The sequence below is a fragment of the Gloeophyllum trabeum genome, assembly GCF_000344685.1.
Source record: "Gloeophyllum trabeum ATCC 11539 unplaced genomic scaffold GLOTRscaffold_00005, whole genome shotgun sequence".
In the NCBI taxonomy this organism is placed as follows: domain Eukaryota; kingdom Fungi; phylum Basidiomycota; class Agaricomycetes; order Gloeophyllales; family Gloeophyllaceae; genus Gloeophyllum; species Gloeophyllum trabeum.
Genome location: NW_006920414.1, coordinates 443,463 through 460,552, shown reverse-complemented (window position 1 = coordinate 460,552; position 17,090 = coordinate 443,463). Strand labels below are relative to the sequence as shown.

General features: G+C 51.6%; 5 protein-coding genes across 5 annotated transcripts; 1 reads left to right on the top strand and 4 right to left on the bottom strand.

Moving 5' to 3' along the window:
• Positions 1-494: 494 nt before the first annotated feature.
• On the bottom strand, positions 495-3,555 carry GLOTRDRAFT_59322 (oligosaccharyl transferase STT3 subunit). Its single transcript, XM_007866780.1, has 11 exons — positions 3,330-3,555; positions 3,261-3,278; positions 3,176-3,212; positions 2,925-3,124; positions 2,458-2,873; positions 2,192-2,399; positions 1,392-2,137; positions 1,053-1,338; positions 904-992; positions 820-848; positions 495-760 (listed from the first exon to the last, which is right to left on the bottom strand). The coding sequence occupies exons 1-11, from the start codon at positions 3,482-3,484 to the stop codon at positions 635-637; spliced, it is 2,310 nt and encodes a 769-aa protein (XP_007864971.1). The 5' UTR covers positions 3,485-3,555; the 3' UTR covers positions 495-634.
• Positions 3,556-4,922: 1,367 nt separating this feature from the next.
• Positions 4,923-7,460, top strand: GLOTRDRAFT_128149 (MFS general substrate transporter; the record flags this gene model as incomplete). The annotated part of the gene is made up of 19 exons (XM_007866779.1): positions 4,923-5,105; positions 5,158-5,207; positions 5,261-5,287; positions 5,338-5,365; positions 5,421-5,454; positions 5,512-5,577; positions 5,652-5,741; positions 5,804-5,874; positions 5,925-5,954; positions 6,005-6,043; positions 6,097-6,376; positions 6,427-6,456; positions 6,511-6,544; positions 6,597-6,684; positions 6,737-6,791; positions 6,848-6,898; positions 6,950-7,035; positions 7,093-7,379; positions 7,433-7,460. The coding sequence occupies 19 exons, from the start codon at positions 4,923-4,925 to the stop codon at positions 7,458-7,460; spliced, it is 1,557 nt and encodes a 518-aa protein (XP_007864970.1).
• Positions 7,461-7,502: 42 nt separating this feature from the next.
• On the bottom strand, positions 7,503-10,586 carry GLOTRDRAFT_115554 (uncharacterized protein). Its single transcript, XM_007866778.1, has 11 exons — positions 10,494-10,586; positions 10,407-10,438; positions 10,302-10,342; positions 9,952-10,246; positions 9,820-9,899; positions 9,429-9,771; positions 9,251-9,376; positions 8,833-9,195; positions 8,559-8,774; positions 7,989-8,507; positions 7,503-7,928 (listed from the first exon to the last, which is right to left on the bottom strand). Exons 1-11 carry the CDS (start codon positions 10,549-10,551, stop codon positions 7,602-7,604), a joined length of 2,400 nt encoding a protein of 799 aa, XP_007864969.1. The 5' UTR covers positions 10,552-10,586; the 3' UTR covers positions 7,503-7,601.
• Positions 10,587-10,916: 330 nt separating this feature from the next.
• GLOTRDRAFT_39873 (P-loop containing nucleoside triphosphate hydrolase protein) lies at positions 10,917-14,102 on the bottom strand (the record flags this gene model as incomplete). Its single annotated transcript, XM_007866614.1, is given in 19 exon segments — positions 10,917-11,249; positions 11,289-11,327; positions 11,620-11,745; positions 11,794-11,964; positions 12,050-12,054; positions 12,072-12,226; positions 12,282-12,476; positions 12,539-12,586; positions 12,646-12,723; positions 12,777-12,822; positions 12,878-12,891; positions 12,947-13,072; positions 13,132-13,236; positions 13,295-13,350; positions 13,408-13,448; positions 13,511-13,659; positions 13,805-13,853; positions 13,903-13,978; positions 14,034-14,102. 19 exon segments carry the CDS (start codon positions 14,100-14,102, stop codon positions 10,917-10,919), a joined length of 1,881 nt encoding a protein of 626 aa, XP_007864805.1.
• Positions 14,103-14,942: 840 nt separating this feature from the next.
• GLOTRDRAFT_92727 (uncharacterized protein) lies at positions 14,943-16,252 on the bottom strand (the record flags this gene model as incomplete). The annotated part of the gene is made up of 7 exons (XM_007866777.1): positions 14,943-15,169; positions 15,244-15,295; positions 15,482-15,615; positions 15,672-15,763; positions 15,866-15,886; positions 16,027-16,047; positions 16,182-16,252. 7 exons carry the CDS (start codon positions 16,250-16,252, stop codon positions 14,943-14,945), a joined length of 618 nt encoding a protein of 205 aa, XP_007864968.1.
• Positions 16,253-17,090: the final 838 nt, after the last annotated feature.

The following is a 17,090-nucleotide window of genomic DNA, read 5'->3' as shown; positions in this document are numbered from 1 at the left end:
AAAGTGTGAAAGGAACCGGACAAAGGTCAAATTTTGTTCATAGTGTTGCCTTGCAAAACAAATGAAAGTTCAATGAACAGTGCTGAACAAAGATCATATCCTGTGTCACAATCAGATTTTTGCGCACTCAAAAGTAGTATTATTCTAATTCGTTTCACTGACTGTGCAATGGACAATCATGAAAAAAGTTTGACCTTTGACCAGTTATTTTCAAAGTTTTGTGCATGCTCAATATGGGTGATGTACCCAGTGAGAGCGAACACAAATTGTATATCTTACATTCTAGATATACTCTTGTGCGGAGGACGGTTTCCCCACTACTAGAAACATATGAACATAAGGTTGCTCAAGCGCTCATGCACTGGCGGCCTTTGCTGAAAGTTCAGTCATCGAACCGATTCTGGCTACGACGGTACATCGCGTTGTGCTCAGTATTTACATGTCAATTCAGGACCCGCTTCACTGTCGAGCAAGTAGAGCAGAATGGCAAGACATGGGTCTCCTCGGTCTACCGAGATCGCAACTGACATATCCTGCTTCGACTGGAACGTACATCGAATAAACGAGGGTCGAAGGCAAGGTCAACAGCGTCAGACATTCAATTAAATAGGTATCTAGGAGCTACAAAGGATTTTCAAGCAATAGCCCTCCGCTTAACAGGCGGCTTGCTCCGTTTCCTCTTCTTACCCTCCGCGAAAGCATTCGCGCTTTTGAGGTCCCGGCCTAACGAGTCCTCCTTCTTGACTTGGTAGATCCGGACCTGCACAGAAGGCGATCACTTAACGATAGTACATAGCACAAAAGTACAAGTGGACTCACGATCCAGTTTTCTGAGGTGAAAGCCTCGTCTGTGCGACAGGACGTAAGTGGACAACTCACAGCATTAATCACGATCGAACTCACCGAGGATATCGAGAGTAGGCGACTGCTTAGGCAGGTACTGCTGGCGCACCCGATCAACGACCTGTCCTCCACCAAACAGCTCCGCAAACCTACACAAGAACAAACACCCATCAGCACCGTCCCATTCCCACCATAAAAACAACACAAACCGGTAATAGCTCATCTTGTACATCAAGCTCTCGCGCATCGCCTTGCTTGCCTGGTCGTCGACGCGGTATTCGCCCTGCGGCGTGAAGTAGTTCGGCTCCTGGATCTCGTCCGGCCACACGCCCTGCGCGATGCGCACCATCCACAGGAACTTATTGATGTCGTCGCCCGAGTACCCGATCAGCCCGCCGAAGATGACGAGCACGTAGTCCACGTCGTGCTTGCGCAGAATCGGGTACGCGACGTCCTCGGGGGAGGACATGGCTTTGCCGACGGTAGCGATGTGCGCTGTGTAACCGCATTAATAATTGCCATGTTGGCTGCGCCAGACAGCAACTCACTGTTGTTCCAGGTGTTGTTGTCCACTAAGGTCACCCGGTCCGCCATCCCCGCAATCTGGTACCCATAGTCCCACCAGCTCATAACCACGGCGTCCTCCTTCGTGTTCATCCGCAGCCAATAATACGCTTCGCGGAAATCATCAATGATATGCTGCGACCCGTCGGGATTCGTCGACGCCAGGACGACCGACGGCGACGAGTACGCGTTCGCCGTCACCCACGTGCAGTGCAGCACGAAGAACATGAGCATCCCCGCCGTGTTGAACAGCACGACCATGCGCGTGTCGAGCCCGAATATGCCCGTCTTCGCTTTCTTACTCTTCGTTTCCTTCTCCGAGGACACGCTGCCCGCGGCGGAGAGCGTCGACACGAGATCGTCGATCACGCCTATACCTGTACCCGGCGCGCCCGCCGCCTTCTCCTTCTTCGTCTTCTTACTATCCTCCGTCTCATCTTCCACGTCCGGCTCCTGCGGGTCCATATAGGTGTCCACGAGGTTACTCAAGCCCACGGCTGCGGCGACGCACACGCAGGGCGTGAGCGTGAGCATCAGGCGCACCATCACGCCCGCAAAGTACGTGCCCATCACCGCATAGATAATCACGAAGACGTGCTCGTCGCGCAGCTGGCGGAAGAGCGTGACCACGCCGAAGGGGAAGAGGAAGGTGAGCAGGTGCAGGTCCATAAAGAAGGACGGCCAGGCGGTGGGCTGGTGCTCGGAAACGGAGGCGATGATCGGGATGTATCTGGGTGAAAGAGGTAAGGTAGACTGCGCCGAGAGGGAAAGGGCTGAGACTCACTTCTTTGCGTAGCCGGTATCCCAGAGCGAGTAAAAACGGCCAGTCCAGGGTGCGATCCACCCTTTGTAGGTCAGGAGGACCATCGCGGCCATACCCAGCACAGCAGCGCTGATGACCGACACAAACAGCAGATCCTGGAACTGCTTGGATGAGACATGCGACCGAATCAGCTGCGCAAAGGCAACGATTTGTAGCAGCCCGAAGATGCCTGGCAACGGGATCGTAAGCCAACTCAACACCAAGAACAGCAGATCACCAGCACGCACCGAGGGCGGCCATATGTTCACTCGTGCGCACAGGTTGGAACCCAACGAAGGGCACCTGCATACTCGCGAGCGTACCGATGGCGTACCAGGAGCAGTAGGCTACGTAAAGGCGGCTAGTGTAGCGGCCCATGAGCAGCAAAACGAAGGCGTGCAGAGGGATCATGTTCGTGATGAACGCGTATCCACCCCATGCAGCCACCATGTAGAAGTAAAACAGAGCAGCGATGGTACCGAAAAGCGCGCTGCCCGTCTTCAGAGCCTTAATCCACGCGAAGAAGGTGAACATGAGGAGGAAGATGGCGATGGCTTCGTTGTCGTACGAGCCGGCGACGGACCGGGAGATGTAACCTGGGACAATGCCAATGAACGCTGCAGCCAGGAGTCCGGCCGATTCATCTTTCATCTCTTTAGTGAACCTGGGCGTATCCTCAGCAGCTGCGTTGTCAGTAGCGACATCTCCCACTCACATGTAAGTAGCCCATGCAGTCAGAGCACTGAAGCCAGGGGCAAGCAGGACACAGATGTTACGAATGTCGACAGGGAGATTCAATGCATGCAGGACGTTGTAGATTACACCGCTCGTGGCCATCAAGCCGGGGTAGATGGTGCCGCCCACAACGCGACCGAGGGGGTACCATGCTGTAGGGTCAAACCAGTTCCAGAATTCCTACAGTCGCGGTAAGCAGCTGCTACAAGCGTGAAATGAGTAGTCACGCACATAGAAGCCCTTTGATGCAAGCACTCTCGTAGCCCGGCTATAGCCTGTTCATTACGCGCCCCGCAGACAATCATGCAAGACTCACTAGTTAAACCAAGGATCGCTAAAGCATAGAGCCTTAGCTTATTGCTACTCTGAACGTCAGCAGACTTACAATTCATGGATGATACTCTCGAAGTTGACAACCGCGAATAGACGCGAAGAGATGGCTGCTGCAGAGATGAGGCCGAGAGCAACGATGCGGATTAGAGAGGCAGTATTGACGAGTGTAGAGGGGGAGACATCCGAAGGGAGTGAATAGGCCAACATGGCCTCAGAGTGTGTATAGAGACCAAGCCGTGTTTGTTTCGAGAGCGTCCGCTGCGCAGGCGGAGGGAGTGTAGACGTGTCTGTCTATATTTAGCTCAAGCTCTATTTACGGCGTGAGTGTCATCGACTTTAGCAGTCCCGGACCCCATGCACCGTAGGCTCGATATTGCATCCAAGTTGGCCTTCCTTCCGCTAAGTATCACCTTGCGCATGCACCGGTCCACTGGGAGATTCTGCGGTTTTGTGGATTTTATTCACTCACAAATCTGTGTCTCTTTCTCTCAAGGGCCCTCCCAAGACGAGGATCTTCTCCCAATATTAGCAGATTATTGGTAAGTGTCACCGTTTTGTGAGGTAGAGGCGATCAACTTGAAGGCCTGTATAAACTCGCTGGACAGTGGAGTGCTGGAGAGGTGGGGAAGTCCTTGATTATTTGCGGAGAGAGGGGGGATGGGGAAGAAAGGGAACTGCTCCGCAAGATGGGGAGACCGTCTTTTATAGTGGGGAGAGTCCATGAATGTGAAGAGTAAGTCCATATATCATATGTGAAGGGACTGTCTACAATCGAGCAATACTTAATACCTGGTTCAAGCAGAACAACTTCTACGAAGAGCTCTGGTCCGTCTCGATCTGGTAGAACTCTTACCACATTTGGGACCCGTCCCCTAACATTTGCAAGTCATCATCTCGACAGTCGCGATCCTTGTCACGGCATCGCGGTCCGGCTCGCTAAGTTCGCCCTTCAGGTTACAGTCCCGGTCACTCTTACTTACTGTCTATACTGCTTCTGTGCCTGTGAAGCATATCTGGACAGCACTGGCAACTCTATCTCATCTACTTTGAAGTAGTACTGCTAACGTATATGGTTAGTTGCGCTGAACCATGTCCACATAGCGATGAAAGGGCCCTTCTCCGGGCGACCTTGCGCTGTTCCCGGTCCATCATGCACCGAGGTGAATTTCCCACCTTTTACCGTTTCCCCTGCGTATACAGCTGACTTTACGCTAGCTCCTACCTTTCCTGGACGTACCCCAATCTAGCGCCACCCCGGAGACGCAGGTCGTACGCGCCAGAAGGTGCACAAGACCCTAAGGTATGAGAAGCACCACACAGATTCGCACCGTTATTTATAACCCCCTCTTGGCTGGTTCTGATAACAGTCTACTACTGAGTGCTCGCTTTGTTATCAGGCATTGGTGCGGGATATCGTTTGCTCCAGTCTCCTCACCAACCGCGATAGCCAAATATACGTGAGGGCTCAGAGAGAGGGTGGAGATACAGTGCCTGGAGAAGTAAAACCTCGGGATGATAAGACGCAGCTGGGTGTCTCGTCGGCCTCAGGTTATCCTCCTTTCTCCCCACTGTAGCTCTATCCGATTGTCTCTGCACAGTGGCTTCGGCGGTGGAATCAGTTGTCGTGGACCACCTCGAGAAAAGGATGCCCCATGACGAGGCTCATGCCATGGACGAGAAGAAAGAGGTAGAAGGCGATGTCTCTCTCGAAATATCGTCAGTGGAGGACAATGATGCCTCTAAAGGCGACGAAGCTCTGCGCCTGGTCGGTAAACAACGATCCGCAGAGTTCAGTGAAGAATACTACCAGAAACTCAAGAGAAGACTGGTAGGAAACTCCGTTAGTATCTGAACTTCCTCTAAATCGCTGTCGGCCACAGGACTGGGTTATCCCGCCGCTGTGCTCGGCTGTGTACTTCACGCAATACTTGTGAGTAGCGAACCGCTGCGTGTCCTCTAGTCGCCGAGTGACCATGGCTGCAGAGACAAGAACACGTTAAATTATGCAAGGTCCGTGTCGCTGACTACTGACCGTGGCGTAGTCTGATACACGAGACTAGTATTATGGGTCTCCCAATCACCGGTCAAGTAAGTCCTTCTAACTGCCCCCTGATGCTCTCTACCAATCCTCGCTGCCGCTCAGCATTACAACCTCGTAGCGATGGCTTTCTACCTAGGTACGTTCCTCCCCGCTGCATTTCCTGTCACTCGCCCCTTATGCGCTGCGCGTTTAGGGTACCTTACCTGGGAATTCCCCACCGTCTACATCTCCCAGAAACTGCGAGCAGGCAAATACCTGGGTAAGCGTCCGAGTCTATCCGCTGCCTTTTCGGATTCGGATTCGGACACACTCTGACTTGGGCCGCCTGTGCAGGCGCGAACATCGTCTTATGGGGGGCGGTCCTCATGCTCCATGCGGCCACGACGTCGTTTGGCGTTTTCTTCTTCCTGCGATTTATCCTCGGTACGTTTTGAGGAGAGCATACTCGTGCGGATATGCTGACTATTTCCCCGTTATTTTTAAAGGCATGCTTGAGAGCTGCGTAGCACCCATCCTTATCCTTATTATATCTATGTTTTACAAGAAAGAGGAGCAAGTAAGTTTCGATGACCCGTCACCGGTCACTTGCTGATATCGTAACTCCAGGGCCTGAGGATTGCTTGGTTCTACGTCATGGTAGCTACTATGCCGCCTTTCCCGTGAGTACCCATCTGACAACCCAGTAGAACGGGCTGACCGCCATATTTGGCGGCTTCGTCGCATACGTAAGCCCTCAAACTCCCTTGGACAATCCTTACCACTGAAACCCCGCATTCAGGGAATCACCTACTACACAGGCACCCACTTTCTCCCCTACCGGATCCTTTACCTCCTCATCGGCGGACTCGCCATCATAGTGGGTATATGCGTGCTCATATGGATGCCGGACTCTCCCGTGCACGCGCGAATGCTCACGCGCGAGGAGCGCATCGCGGCGCTCGAGCGCGTGCGCGACGGCCAGGGCGGCACGGAGTCGAAGACGCTCAAGAAGGACCAGGTCGTCGAGGCGCTGACGGACGTAAGGACGTGGCTTATTGTCTTGTTGACCCTGGTATTAGGTGGGTGTATGCGTAAGTAAGCGGTCGTATTGAAGCTGACTTCCGCATAGCCAGTATACCGAATGGTGCCCTGAGCGCCTGTGAGTATCCCCTAGGACTGATCGTACGGTTTATATTTAATGATTCCACCCTAGTTAGCAATATTATCGTCAAAAGCTTCGGATACACGTCCGTAATAAATCTCCTGTCCTCCATTTTGCCTGCTCATATGCATTATTAGGACAAAGCAGACCCTTATCCTCAATGCTCCTGGGGGATTCATCGGCGCCGCCATGACCCTATTCGTCGGGTGGTATTCTGACAGAAAGGTGACTATGTTGCATCATTCCATACGATAGCTAAATACTCACTTGCGCACAGAAAGAGCGGATGCTGCCGATTATTATTGCCCTCATCCCAACGATTATCGGTTCAGGTAGGAGAGCAGTTGGGAAAGTGTGTGCTATGCATTCACTGACATCGGGTCTTTAGCTCTCCTAGTCGGATTAGCAAATTCAGGGAACAAGGGTGTCCTACTACTAGGTGAGCTTCTTGCTGTATCATTTCTGTACTCCATCTTCAACTCCCGAGTAGGGTCGTACCTGATGGGAACTATCGGCCCAAGCCTGTCGCTTGTTTACACTTACAATGCTAGCAATACCAGCGGCCACACGAAGAAAGTATGTGCAGTTTCCTTTGTCAGGACCCCAGCATTGCTAACGTCCCCCCTCACCTAGTCAACAATCAACGCATTAACGCTCTTCACCTTCAGTTTAGGCAATGTCATTGGTACGGAAATAATGCAGTCCAAAGACGCTCCCCAGTACATACCCGGCAAGATTGCCGTAATGGTCATGTATGCTGTAGGATTTTTCATCCCGTTCATGTTACGGTGGATGAATGTCCGCTTGAACAAGAAGAAACAGGCGAAGCTGCGCGATCTCAAAATTCAACACGAATGGAGTGATGCGGACATGCAGCGGGAGAGGGAGCGTCACGCATTCATGGATCTAACGGATAAACAGTGAGTAGACGTCAGCCAGTGATTACACCACCTCATTTGACATACGTGTATAGGAATCCTTTCTTCGAGTATATGGTATAGAATATCCCTCCACCTCACTACGCAAAGAAGCGCACCAGAAATGAGCGGCGGATTAAGTACTGTGTATTAAATACCAAGAACTAGCTACGGGCATGACAGCGGCATTACAGGCGTAAACAATGTTCTATACTGGATCCGATCTCATGAAGGCTTGAGGTTGACCTCCGACAGCGTCTTGAATGCGTCCCTGTACGCATCCAAGAGTGCCTTCACACGGGTACGCTCAGCGACCAGCGCCTCGTCTTCGTCGAGCAAGTCGCCGAATATCTCCGGCTTGTATAAAGATGCGACGAGACGGTTTTGAACTTGCTGTGATGTATGATTGACCAGGAAATGCATGATAGCCTTGGGGACCAAATCCTGGATGCTCTGACGAACGATGTTGAAGTATGATGCGATGAGAGATCGAATCAACGATGTCTCCATCTCTTCCCGCATCGTTAGCTGGCTTCCTCCATCAAGAGAGGCCTGAAATACAGAGCGATGAGAATAGGCGTCGATGCCATCAATCACAGTAAGGGAACATACAGCTTCGATATGCCTTCCCAGGCTTCTCATGTCAAAGGCTGCATCTCGCCTCCCCGCCATTAAGCCAGTCGGCATGGGGTTCTCTCCTGGAGTACCAACCTCTTTCCCTGTGGAGACGATAGTCGTTCCTGATGGCCCGCTGGTCGCAACTGTGGTGCGCTCGTAGCCGTTGACCGTCGCGCTCGCAGCCGCACCTGACAATGGACCGGGACCATTCTGCCCGAAGAAATAGTTCAAAAACGTCTCCCGCGTTGATTGGGGCGAAGTAGACCGGGGACCGGGTGTAGAGTGTCGCGGATGTGTGTGGTGATGTGAGGGCTTAGGTTGCGAGATTCCTTGCCCCGCTGCTTTCCCGAGAGTTGCAGCGCTCGTACGTGACCGGTCATGGACGGTAGAAGACACCGAACGACCATCTCGAGACGTTGGAATGCCGTTGATACTACCTGGTGCTTCCTCTCCAGATTCATCTTCATCCTCGACAGCGTGCCCGTTCCCGTTCACTGGCTCAGTAGAAGCCGGCTTTGTCCGACGTCAGTATATGCTATACAAATGCCGCAGAAAGTGGCTTACCCGAGGAGGCGCAGGTTGTTTCGGCGGAGCATTAGCTACATTTCTGGCTGCTTCCGCTGATCCCTGCACGAATGCAGGATGGTTTGTGTTGATGTATGCGGCCTGGATGTCTATCAGGCTTTGAGTGTACTCAGACGTCGGCCCGAGACGTTCGCGCAGCAGGTCGGAGACAACATCCACGACCTGTGAGTGCAATCGAGGGAAACGTTGGAGCTCCTAGATTTTATCGGTCGTGTAAATAATGATCTCATCTTGCAGGGATAGCTGAGCTCACCGTGCTTGTGCAGCTATGACAGATTTTAACGAGTTCCTCGTACACCAGTTCCACACAGCGGAGCGCGGGCCCTTCCAGCAACTTAATCTGCGGCTTCACTAACAGATCGAACGCCGCTTCGGGAACGAACAGGCTGGGCCGAGGACCCGTACTATTCCTTATGGCGGTCCGGATATCTTGGGTCTCTAGGTTTTGTGACGAATCGAGAGAAGCAAGAGCGGTTCCGAAGACGTCATTGAAAATGTAGTATATCCGTGCGCCTCCTGAGAGCTCTTTAGTAGAGATGTTCAGGTTGGTACCTTCAATCGAAGAGACGAAATCGCGCGCGAATTGGGTCATTAGCCGGAGGATTAGTGCTCCTTGCTGTGATAGTTCAGAGGTTGACACAAGAGATCATGAGATTAAGAGGATGGATTACCTGATTTTTGTCGCCGAAGAGGGAGGGGTCGCCGAATGAGTTGAGTTCTTGCTGCGCCTGACCGATGAGGGTATTCAAGCGCGCTTTCATATCAGGTAGCTTGTCTCGTATATGGTTCATTAAGACCTGAACGATGATCAGGACTCCGACGCACCCTACCACCCGTCGCCACACATACCTGATTTAGTGTCCTTGCAAGGTACTTCGTTCCATTCTTGTGCGCAATATTCCTATACGCAGGATGAGTCGTAAAAAATTCCGTCTCCCTGTTTAACGCATCTTCCATGGGTTTGCCCTCATTGATATCCTGTTGACTCCGGTTGACCACTCCTATGAAGCCCAATTTCAGAGGATAGACGCGTCCGGTAAGGACGTCCAACGCGTTCGTGCCGGCGTCCATCAAGTCCAGTTTAGTGAGTACACCGATGGTACGGCGACCTTGGGGATCCACCGTACGCGCGAGTTTCAGAGCTTCTGAATTGGCCAAATCCACATTCGCAGCAGAGACAGCAAGAATGACGCTAGACACGTCGTTAGCTATATAAAATCGACACAAAGAGTGGACATGCCAGTTTGGCTTCGAGATATACTCCAAGACCAGATTCCGAATCTGCTTCTCAATGTCGCTCGGTTGATCACCTACAGGAATCTGGAAGTCGGATGAGAAACAAGTGTCCATTGAGTAGATGGCAGGTGCATACCTTCGTTAAACCAGGAAGATCAACCAGGGTTAAGTCCAGGACATTGGGACTGTATATCCGTAAATGGATGGGTAACTTGCTAATCCCTTTGTTCTGACCCGCGACTCGGAACGTCTCCTGCTCAATCTCCTTTCGTATGTCTTCGAAGTCCGTAAACCGCTTGTCTATATGCAAGAATTGACCCCACTCCGTATATGAAGAGCCCTCGGTAGCGGGAGTATGAATGAGTTGTAGGACCAAAGGTCGTCTCGTAACAATGCCTTGTCCTCGGGGTAGAAAATCGCGGCCGACGATACTAGAGGAACGAGGGTCAGGTGCTCGCTCGGGTAGCGGAAGACCAAAGCGCGTACGTTTCAAGAACACTGGACTTGCCCGAGGACTGACTGCCTACCTAACGTTGCAAGTACAATCATAATCACCTACTTGTATTCCACACGAGAAAAACAGCCACTTACCACAGCCAGCTGTGGCATGTCCAGCTCCCCTCCTTCACGAACATTTGAGCTATCTGCAGATCGGATTTTCACGGAAGAACCGCGTACCAAGGTTATGGAAGGTGTCCTGGAGCTTGTTCACGAGCTTTATGAGGTCGGCATCCATGTTGGCAGGCAGAACAAAACAAAACCACCTCGGGCAAGCGAGTGTTAGTGACTGTCGGCAAGCAAGTGTACGCCCTACGCGAGGCCATACTCCGGAGGCGCGTCGCCGCGGCAGTCTGTCACACCATGAAGCCGGTGTCACACTCCGAAAATGTACACCACAATAAACGTCCCTCGGCTGAAGCAGCTTGAGCTTTTGCGGATCAAGAGGTCAAAAGATGTCTATTGCATGCGGTGTATCGAAAAGCAGTTATTGCGGTGCACAAAAAGTAGTCATCTACAGAAGTATCCCAACGCTGACGTCCTAAGACGGCACAAGCAAGACCAAGAGGGCAAGGAAAGGAATAGACATAAGACTTGAGATCTTCACGCACAGGCTTTGGCGTTTACTTCAGGAGTCGCGGTCTGTTGACCTTTGACAGCAACCCATTTCTCCTTGGCATCTTTTGCAGGCTCTTGAGTTTCCATTGGCTTCTCCGTCTCTTCCTCTGACGTGACACTCTCCTCCGTATCGGCATCCGCACCGGTGCTCGTGCCGTCCACCTCAGAACTTGATGATTCAGATGAAGATTCCTCCACTGGCGAAACCGCAACATCAGACGTAGGAGTCTCAGCCTTGGAGGATGTGACCTCCACAGAACGCGACGACATTCGTTTAGATTTCAGCCTGGCTTCTTTCTTCTCAGCCCTTTCGGCTTTCTATGAGAGGCCGTCAAACCGCGGATAGCATGGTCAGACCGACGAAGATCTCACCTCCTTAGCTTCCTTCTCCTCCTTCTGAACAGTACGGTAGAGAGCATACGTGAATCATCCACCTATCATAAGTCTTTGGTCCTTACCTCCTTGGTAGTCTTCTCCTCCTTCTGGTTATTGAGTGAGTAGAACCGCGTTGTCACACAAGCCATTGACGTACCTCTTTGCGTTCTTTCTCCTCCGCCTGACGGGTCGCGTCAACAACCGCACGCGCGCAGGAGATCAGTCACACTCACTTCTTTCTTCTCCTTTGCTTCTTTCTGCGTGCCGACAGGGATTAAGTAACAGCGGGAGAAAGGGAGAAGAATGCACGAACCTCCTCTTTCTCCTTCTTAAGTCTATCTCTCGTCTCGCGCTCTTGTTTGATCCATTCGTGAACCTCATCTACACACTCCCTCGGACGTGTCTTGTTCTTCAGTAGATAGCCTTGCAGAGCGGCGACCTGTTGACGTATGTCAGGTAGAAGGCAGGAAAGCAGCATAAAACTTACACTGAGCTCGTCCTCGGGGATGGCATCTGCGAAACGTTTAGCTAGTCCGGAAATCTCCTCCTCGCTCAGGAGGTTAACAATGTGCGGCTTCCGCTTCGAACCAGGCACATTGGTCTGCGAAACGTCATCCGCCGACGGAGTCGAAGACGACGTTTTGGATGAAGACGGTGTCTGGAACGAAGACGGCGTTTGGCATGAAGACGGCGTTTGGCATGAAGACGGCGTTTGGCATGAAGACGGCGTTTGGCATGAAGACGGCGTCTGGGACAAAGCGGCACCCGCGGCCGACTTCTTGCACGGGAAGAAGCACTTGAAGATCCCTTCTGCTTGGAACTTAGTCGCGTGCTTGAAGTTCACCCATACATCCATACGCCCCGGGCGACTGAGAGCCGGGTCGAGCCTCTCGATATGGTTAGTGGTTGCGAAGAGCAAGCTGTAGTGACGCCACTGAGCAACTCGCGAATGCGGATCGGTGGCGAGTGACGTACCGGCCCTCAGCAGCTGCGACGCCATCAAGACTGTTCAGTAGGCCGCTCAGACTTAAAGTAGATCCATCACTAGCTTGGTCTTTGGTCTCGCTAGCCGTGGCCGTGCCTGAGGCCGGAGGTGCGCCAGTAGAGCCAGAATCACGGGAAACAGATCGTGTGAAAGCAGCATCGAGATCCTCAAGAAGCAAGATACATCTGGCAGGTACGGAAAGATATTAGTGCCCGACAAATGCGACCGTGACCACGTGCCCACTCACCTTGATGGTACATTTCCCATCAAATTCGCTAACGTATTATCGCTCATACTTGTATTATGAAGGTGATATTAGCGACCCTTCTCAGAATATCTGGATGATGAACATACCCCTTAGAGGATAAGCTGACAACGTATATATCGAGCCCGAGCTCTCCGGCTAGTGAATGAATCAAAGATGTCTTGCCGCTGAAGACAACCCAGTCAGTCATGCAGACGGGTTTCTCGGGACGTCGACCCACCTTCCGGGGACTCCGTAAAGCAAATACCCTCTACGGAAGGGGATACCTGGTAAGATGCTGAGTCTCGCCCAGACCAAATTACAGCACCGGAAATCCAATACCTCTTTCAGCGTACCTAAGATGCGTGGGTTCATCAACGTCGGCAACACGACTTCAAAAGACTAACTCACCAATCTTCTGACTGCAAGAAATCCTTGCAGTCTGAGAGCAGCATCTCCTTCACGCCGGGCTCGAGAACTATCGAGCTCATTGGGCGCTTCTGACGAGCGCCATTCCACCGCCAGCAGCCGTAGCTCCTGTAAAGAGGCACGGGTCAGAAGGGCATTGGATGATTGCTACCGGTAAAGTTACTCACGTGTCTGCCATGAATATGTGAACGCGATGCTCGGCGTCTTTCTCATATTCCCGCTTTGCCTCAAGTACGAGCTTCTTTAGGATATCATTACTGCGCGCTACCACGCTGTCCCAAAGAGGTTCCGTACACTGAGAAAGGTTACCGATTTGATGCGAAGACTCACCTAATCTTGAGCTCGGAACAGTAGCCATAGTCCTGACAGCGTTTGGATCGAGTTATCTGAAGATAGGAGATTAGTCACACCCATTTGTACGTCAGTCACTCGCAGATCCTCACGCGGAGCCAATGACCGTGGTAGTAAATTGTATGTGTCGTGTCTAATTCACATCGTCGGTGGAAAGTCAATAGAGAAGTTTAGGCAAAGAAGGACACGTCTTACCCATGCTTGGCATGAAGGCCACTTTCCGCTTCTTACGTCCGTGAACCAAAACTTCGTCACTCTCATCCTCGTCCTCCTCCAAGTCGCCCGCAGTCGTGGTGGTGATCGTATTGCGGCCTACGGTCCGAGTGGTTATGTCAAATTCCCGGCTGCGTCCCCATGCTGGTTGCTGAGCATCCTGTCAGCTGGGCTGCGCAACATAAGTGATATGTGTCGTGCACACCTTGGAAAGCCAATGCATTAACCTGTGGGGCACTCAGCGTCGAGAATGTGATACAAAGTAGCGATACTTACCAGTCGTGCGGATAGTCCTCTTGACTGAAGTGAGCTGTCAAGAAGAATGCTGTTACAAGCATGAGCACTATAGTCGGAACAAAGGAACGAGTGCGTACATTCTACGAAACCATTCCATGCTGAAGCGGACATTCGCCTAGCCGTCTCAACGGTGCCCCCTAGGACGACCAATTTCTAAGCGACAGAGGGTTAAACTCAATAACAGCGACACAAGTAGTTGAAGACGTACTAAGGTGTCTTGAATGGCGTTTGAAGTCTGCATGCCCAGTGGGCTGAGCAAACTCTTGAATGCCTCCATATCCAGGAGAGTAGTAGCTTGACAAGCGGGGGGGAACCAGACAGGTATTCCCGGGAATGTACGGCTCCTTATATAACGTTAGGAGGGCGCCTCGTGCCGTCAGATGGTTCACTGGAAGACATCAGTTCGGTTAGAATCCGGACAGGAAGGTCAGTAGCCCTGACGTACGCTAACTGCTAAGCGTGCGATCGGGAGACTACTTAAGATCTCAGGCAACAGTTTCAGAGTGAAGGTCGCGAGACGATAAGACTCACAGCCCTTTGTCCAAGCCCGCATTCATACATTGCTTCTGCCAACTCATGATCCTTTGTTTGTGACTGTGTCGGTCAGAGGTTGGTCCACAGTGGTCCGCGCGAGCGAGACTGGGAAGCAGGTCACTAAATGAGGTTTCCTAATTTGGCCATTCAGTACTTCGAATGCGGCACCGCTTGGACTTGTCATTATATTCAGGGCCTTGAGCGCCTCGTGTATGTCCGGATTTCTCAGTTGTCCCTCCTTACCTATCAAAACTCGCTGCAACGCAAAGCCACGCAAGCAACCTGCTTGCCCGTTACTCCTTAGTTCATGGCCTGCAAATCGGTCATAGACACGTCTCTAGAAGCAGAAATCAAATCATACTGGTAACGCCCTCATAACTTCAAGTCATCGACACGTGTCCCGGCGAAAACGAAACAGGACCAACTCATTGCCCGACATCATGTAACGTTAGTTCAATATAGCGGACATTCGGCGGCAAATCCGAACCGTTGTAGCAGCCTTTCCGGTCTGCTGCACGCTCTCCTGCATCTCGAAGACTGTTCTCGACTCCCGCCGCTCATTATGGGTGCTTAGAACTTTAGTTCAGGCAATGGTCGCCAAAACGTGACCGAAGTGCTGATCATTGGACGTCTGTGAGAGTATGTAATCTGCTTGGATGAGAACCGAGATCTGAATTTGTCGTGCGCAGCCGTCCCTCGTCCACGAGATTATCTTTCCCGACGGTAGAAGTCTCGAGGGGCCAGACGTGCTTTGGCTAGTTATTGACGTCTTAAGTTCTTCCCGATGGCTGCGTGCATACTCCTCATTATCTAGGGCAACAGATGCAACGTGAAATCACCATCAGACAAGAATCTGCCGTACCGAAAGCGGGTCATGGACACACCTCTCAGCCATGACCGTCCGCCGATCAGTTGCGCTGACTTGAGATGACAAACCTAGGTTCATACAGACCCGCATATGCCAGGGACGTGCATTCCAGTCATATCAGTTTGTACAGATCGCGGGTCTAATCCCGAGAAGAATCAATCAGTGAATGCTTCAGCTCCGTGCTGGGCGGAGAACAAAATAGATGTTGTGGAAGCATGGGAATAGATATCAATAAAAAGAGAGGACGGGCTCACCAGTATCGCCGAAACGAGATTGCGGATGTTGCCCAACTGCAGAAGTCGCTTCCATAGCATAGCTGTACTTGACTCCACATGTAAGCCCGAGAGGACCACAAGAATTTGATGACGACACAATGCGTCCATTCGACCTGAACAAGTCTTCAGAGTTATCCGCGACATTAAGTTTAGCGTAAGAATAACGCACGGCCCATCGATGATTCATCAGGACAATAGGCGTAGTATGCACTATTCATGGCGGAGTCAGCCAAGAAACGCTGATCTGTGGGATACGTCTGACTGTGGTACCAGTCGAGTCAGGTTACTTCGTTGAGGTCTTGCCAAACACGCATGCGCTCACAACCCCCATGCAGGCAGCTGGCTGGAAGAGCTAATACTCACTCGACCTCGATCCCCTTAACCCTGGAAGCATGAATGATCGCAAGCACGTAAATGACCCATCGGAAACCGAGCTGGAGTTAATGTGTGCACAATACGGACTGAACTCACCAGACGAACGTCTCATTACATCCTTTTGCGCGCCACACGAGCGCGTAACGGACCGTAGGTTCCGAGCGCGGAACCTTTAGGAAGAGATGAACAGCCCGTAAAACGATACGATACATGCGTACGTGTCGTCGACCTCCCTGCTATTATGATGATATGGACGAGCATAGTGACCGTCTGCCGTAACAAACAAATCTACTACCTCACGTACCTCCGTTCGGACCTTCTATAGCCTGCGTCGCGCTTTCCGTAATTATAATGCATGATGTCGACAAAGGACATTTTTGGTCGCTAACCACTCGGCGTCTATCGGGCGGATGTAAGTATGACCTTGCCTTGCGGGCAACGTCTTGTCTCCAAGTCCGGCATGTGGAGTACTATTTCAATGTCTTGGCCCAAGGTATTGGGCCAGCACGAACAACCTGTGACTGGCTGCACTCTTGAGCTGATGAATCATTTTCTCGTCGAAAATCTGTCCACATGCGGCCCAGTTCTGGCAGACGTTAGTCCTTGGGGCCGCGAAGAACATTGAATTTAATCTAAACTTGCTCCGATCGCCCGTGCTCGCACGGGATGTACAGAGTGGGACATGGAGAATAGGGGACCCCTGGAGTGCGAATACTTCAATTACGCAAGGTTTGACTACCATATATACTGACTCACTGTAGATACGAGTAGCACAGGTTTTCTGCATTCATTTGAGGCATCACAAGGGTCAGCTTGGTGCTATATCAACGCGTACTTGGCAACCTGTGACACCCCAGAGTAATCTCTGACGCGGCAGCATTCAAGAAGAATCACTTACCAGTTCTCACGAATATGGAACAAGACAAGCGGTGATCATAGAGTACCAGGGACCGGACGAAAGAAGGCAGAGGTGCAGAATGATATAGCCGCTAGAGCTTCGCACGAGGACCGAACTTGCTTCCCTTTCGTAGTCGAGCAGTAATCGGTTGAAAGCTTGCACCACCCTTTAGTTGTGCATTGACGATATATAACATAGAGCAATAAAAGTGGTCCCTGCGTCATGCGCATAGGAGCACCTTTTCACGAACAATTCGCTTTTAGTCGGTGATAAGGAGCAATGAGTCTAAAGTTGATGCAAATGGAAGGATGTTTA

Excerpts from the sequence above, each read along its gene's own strand:
- GLOTRDRAFT_59322 (XM_007866780.1), bottom strand. The coding sequence starts at position 3,484 with ATGTTGGCCTATTCACTCCCTTCGGATGTCTCCCCCTCTACACTCGTC. Across the intron at positions 2,400-2,457 it reads TGAACATATGGCCGCCCTCG|GCATCTTCGGGCTGCTACAA; the intron begins GTGCGTGCTGGT and ends TCCCGTTGCCAG. Across the intron at positions 761-819 it reads TCACCTCAGAAAACTGGATC|GTCCGGATCTACCAAGTCAA; the intron begins GTGAGTCCACTT and ends CCTTCTGTGCAG.
- GLOTRDRAFT_115554 (XM_007866778.1), bottom strand. The coding sequence starts at position 10,551 with ATGGATGCCGACCTCATAAAGCTCGTGAACAAGCTCCAGGACACCTTC. Across the intron at positions 9,772-9,819 it reads TATATCTCGAAGCCAAACTG|CGTCATTCTTGCTGTCTCTG; the intron begins GCATGTCCACTC and ends CGACGTGTCTAG. Across the intron at positions 9,377-9,428 it reads TTGCAAGGACACTAAATCAG|GTCTTAATGAACCATATACG; the intron begins GTATGTGTGGCG and ends ATCATCGTTCAG.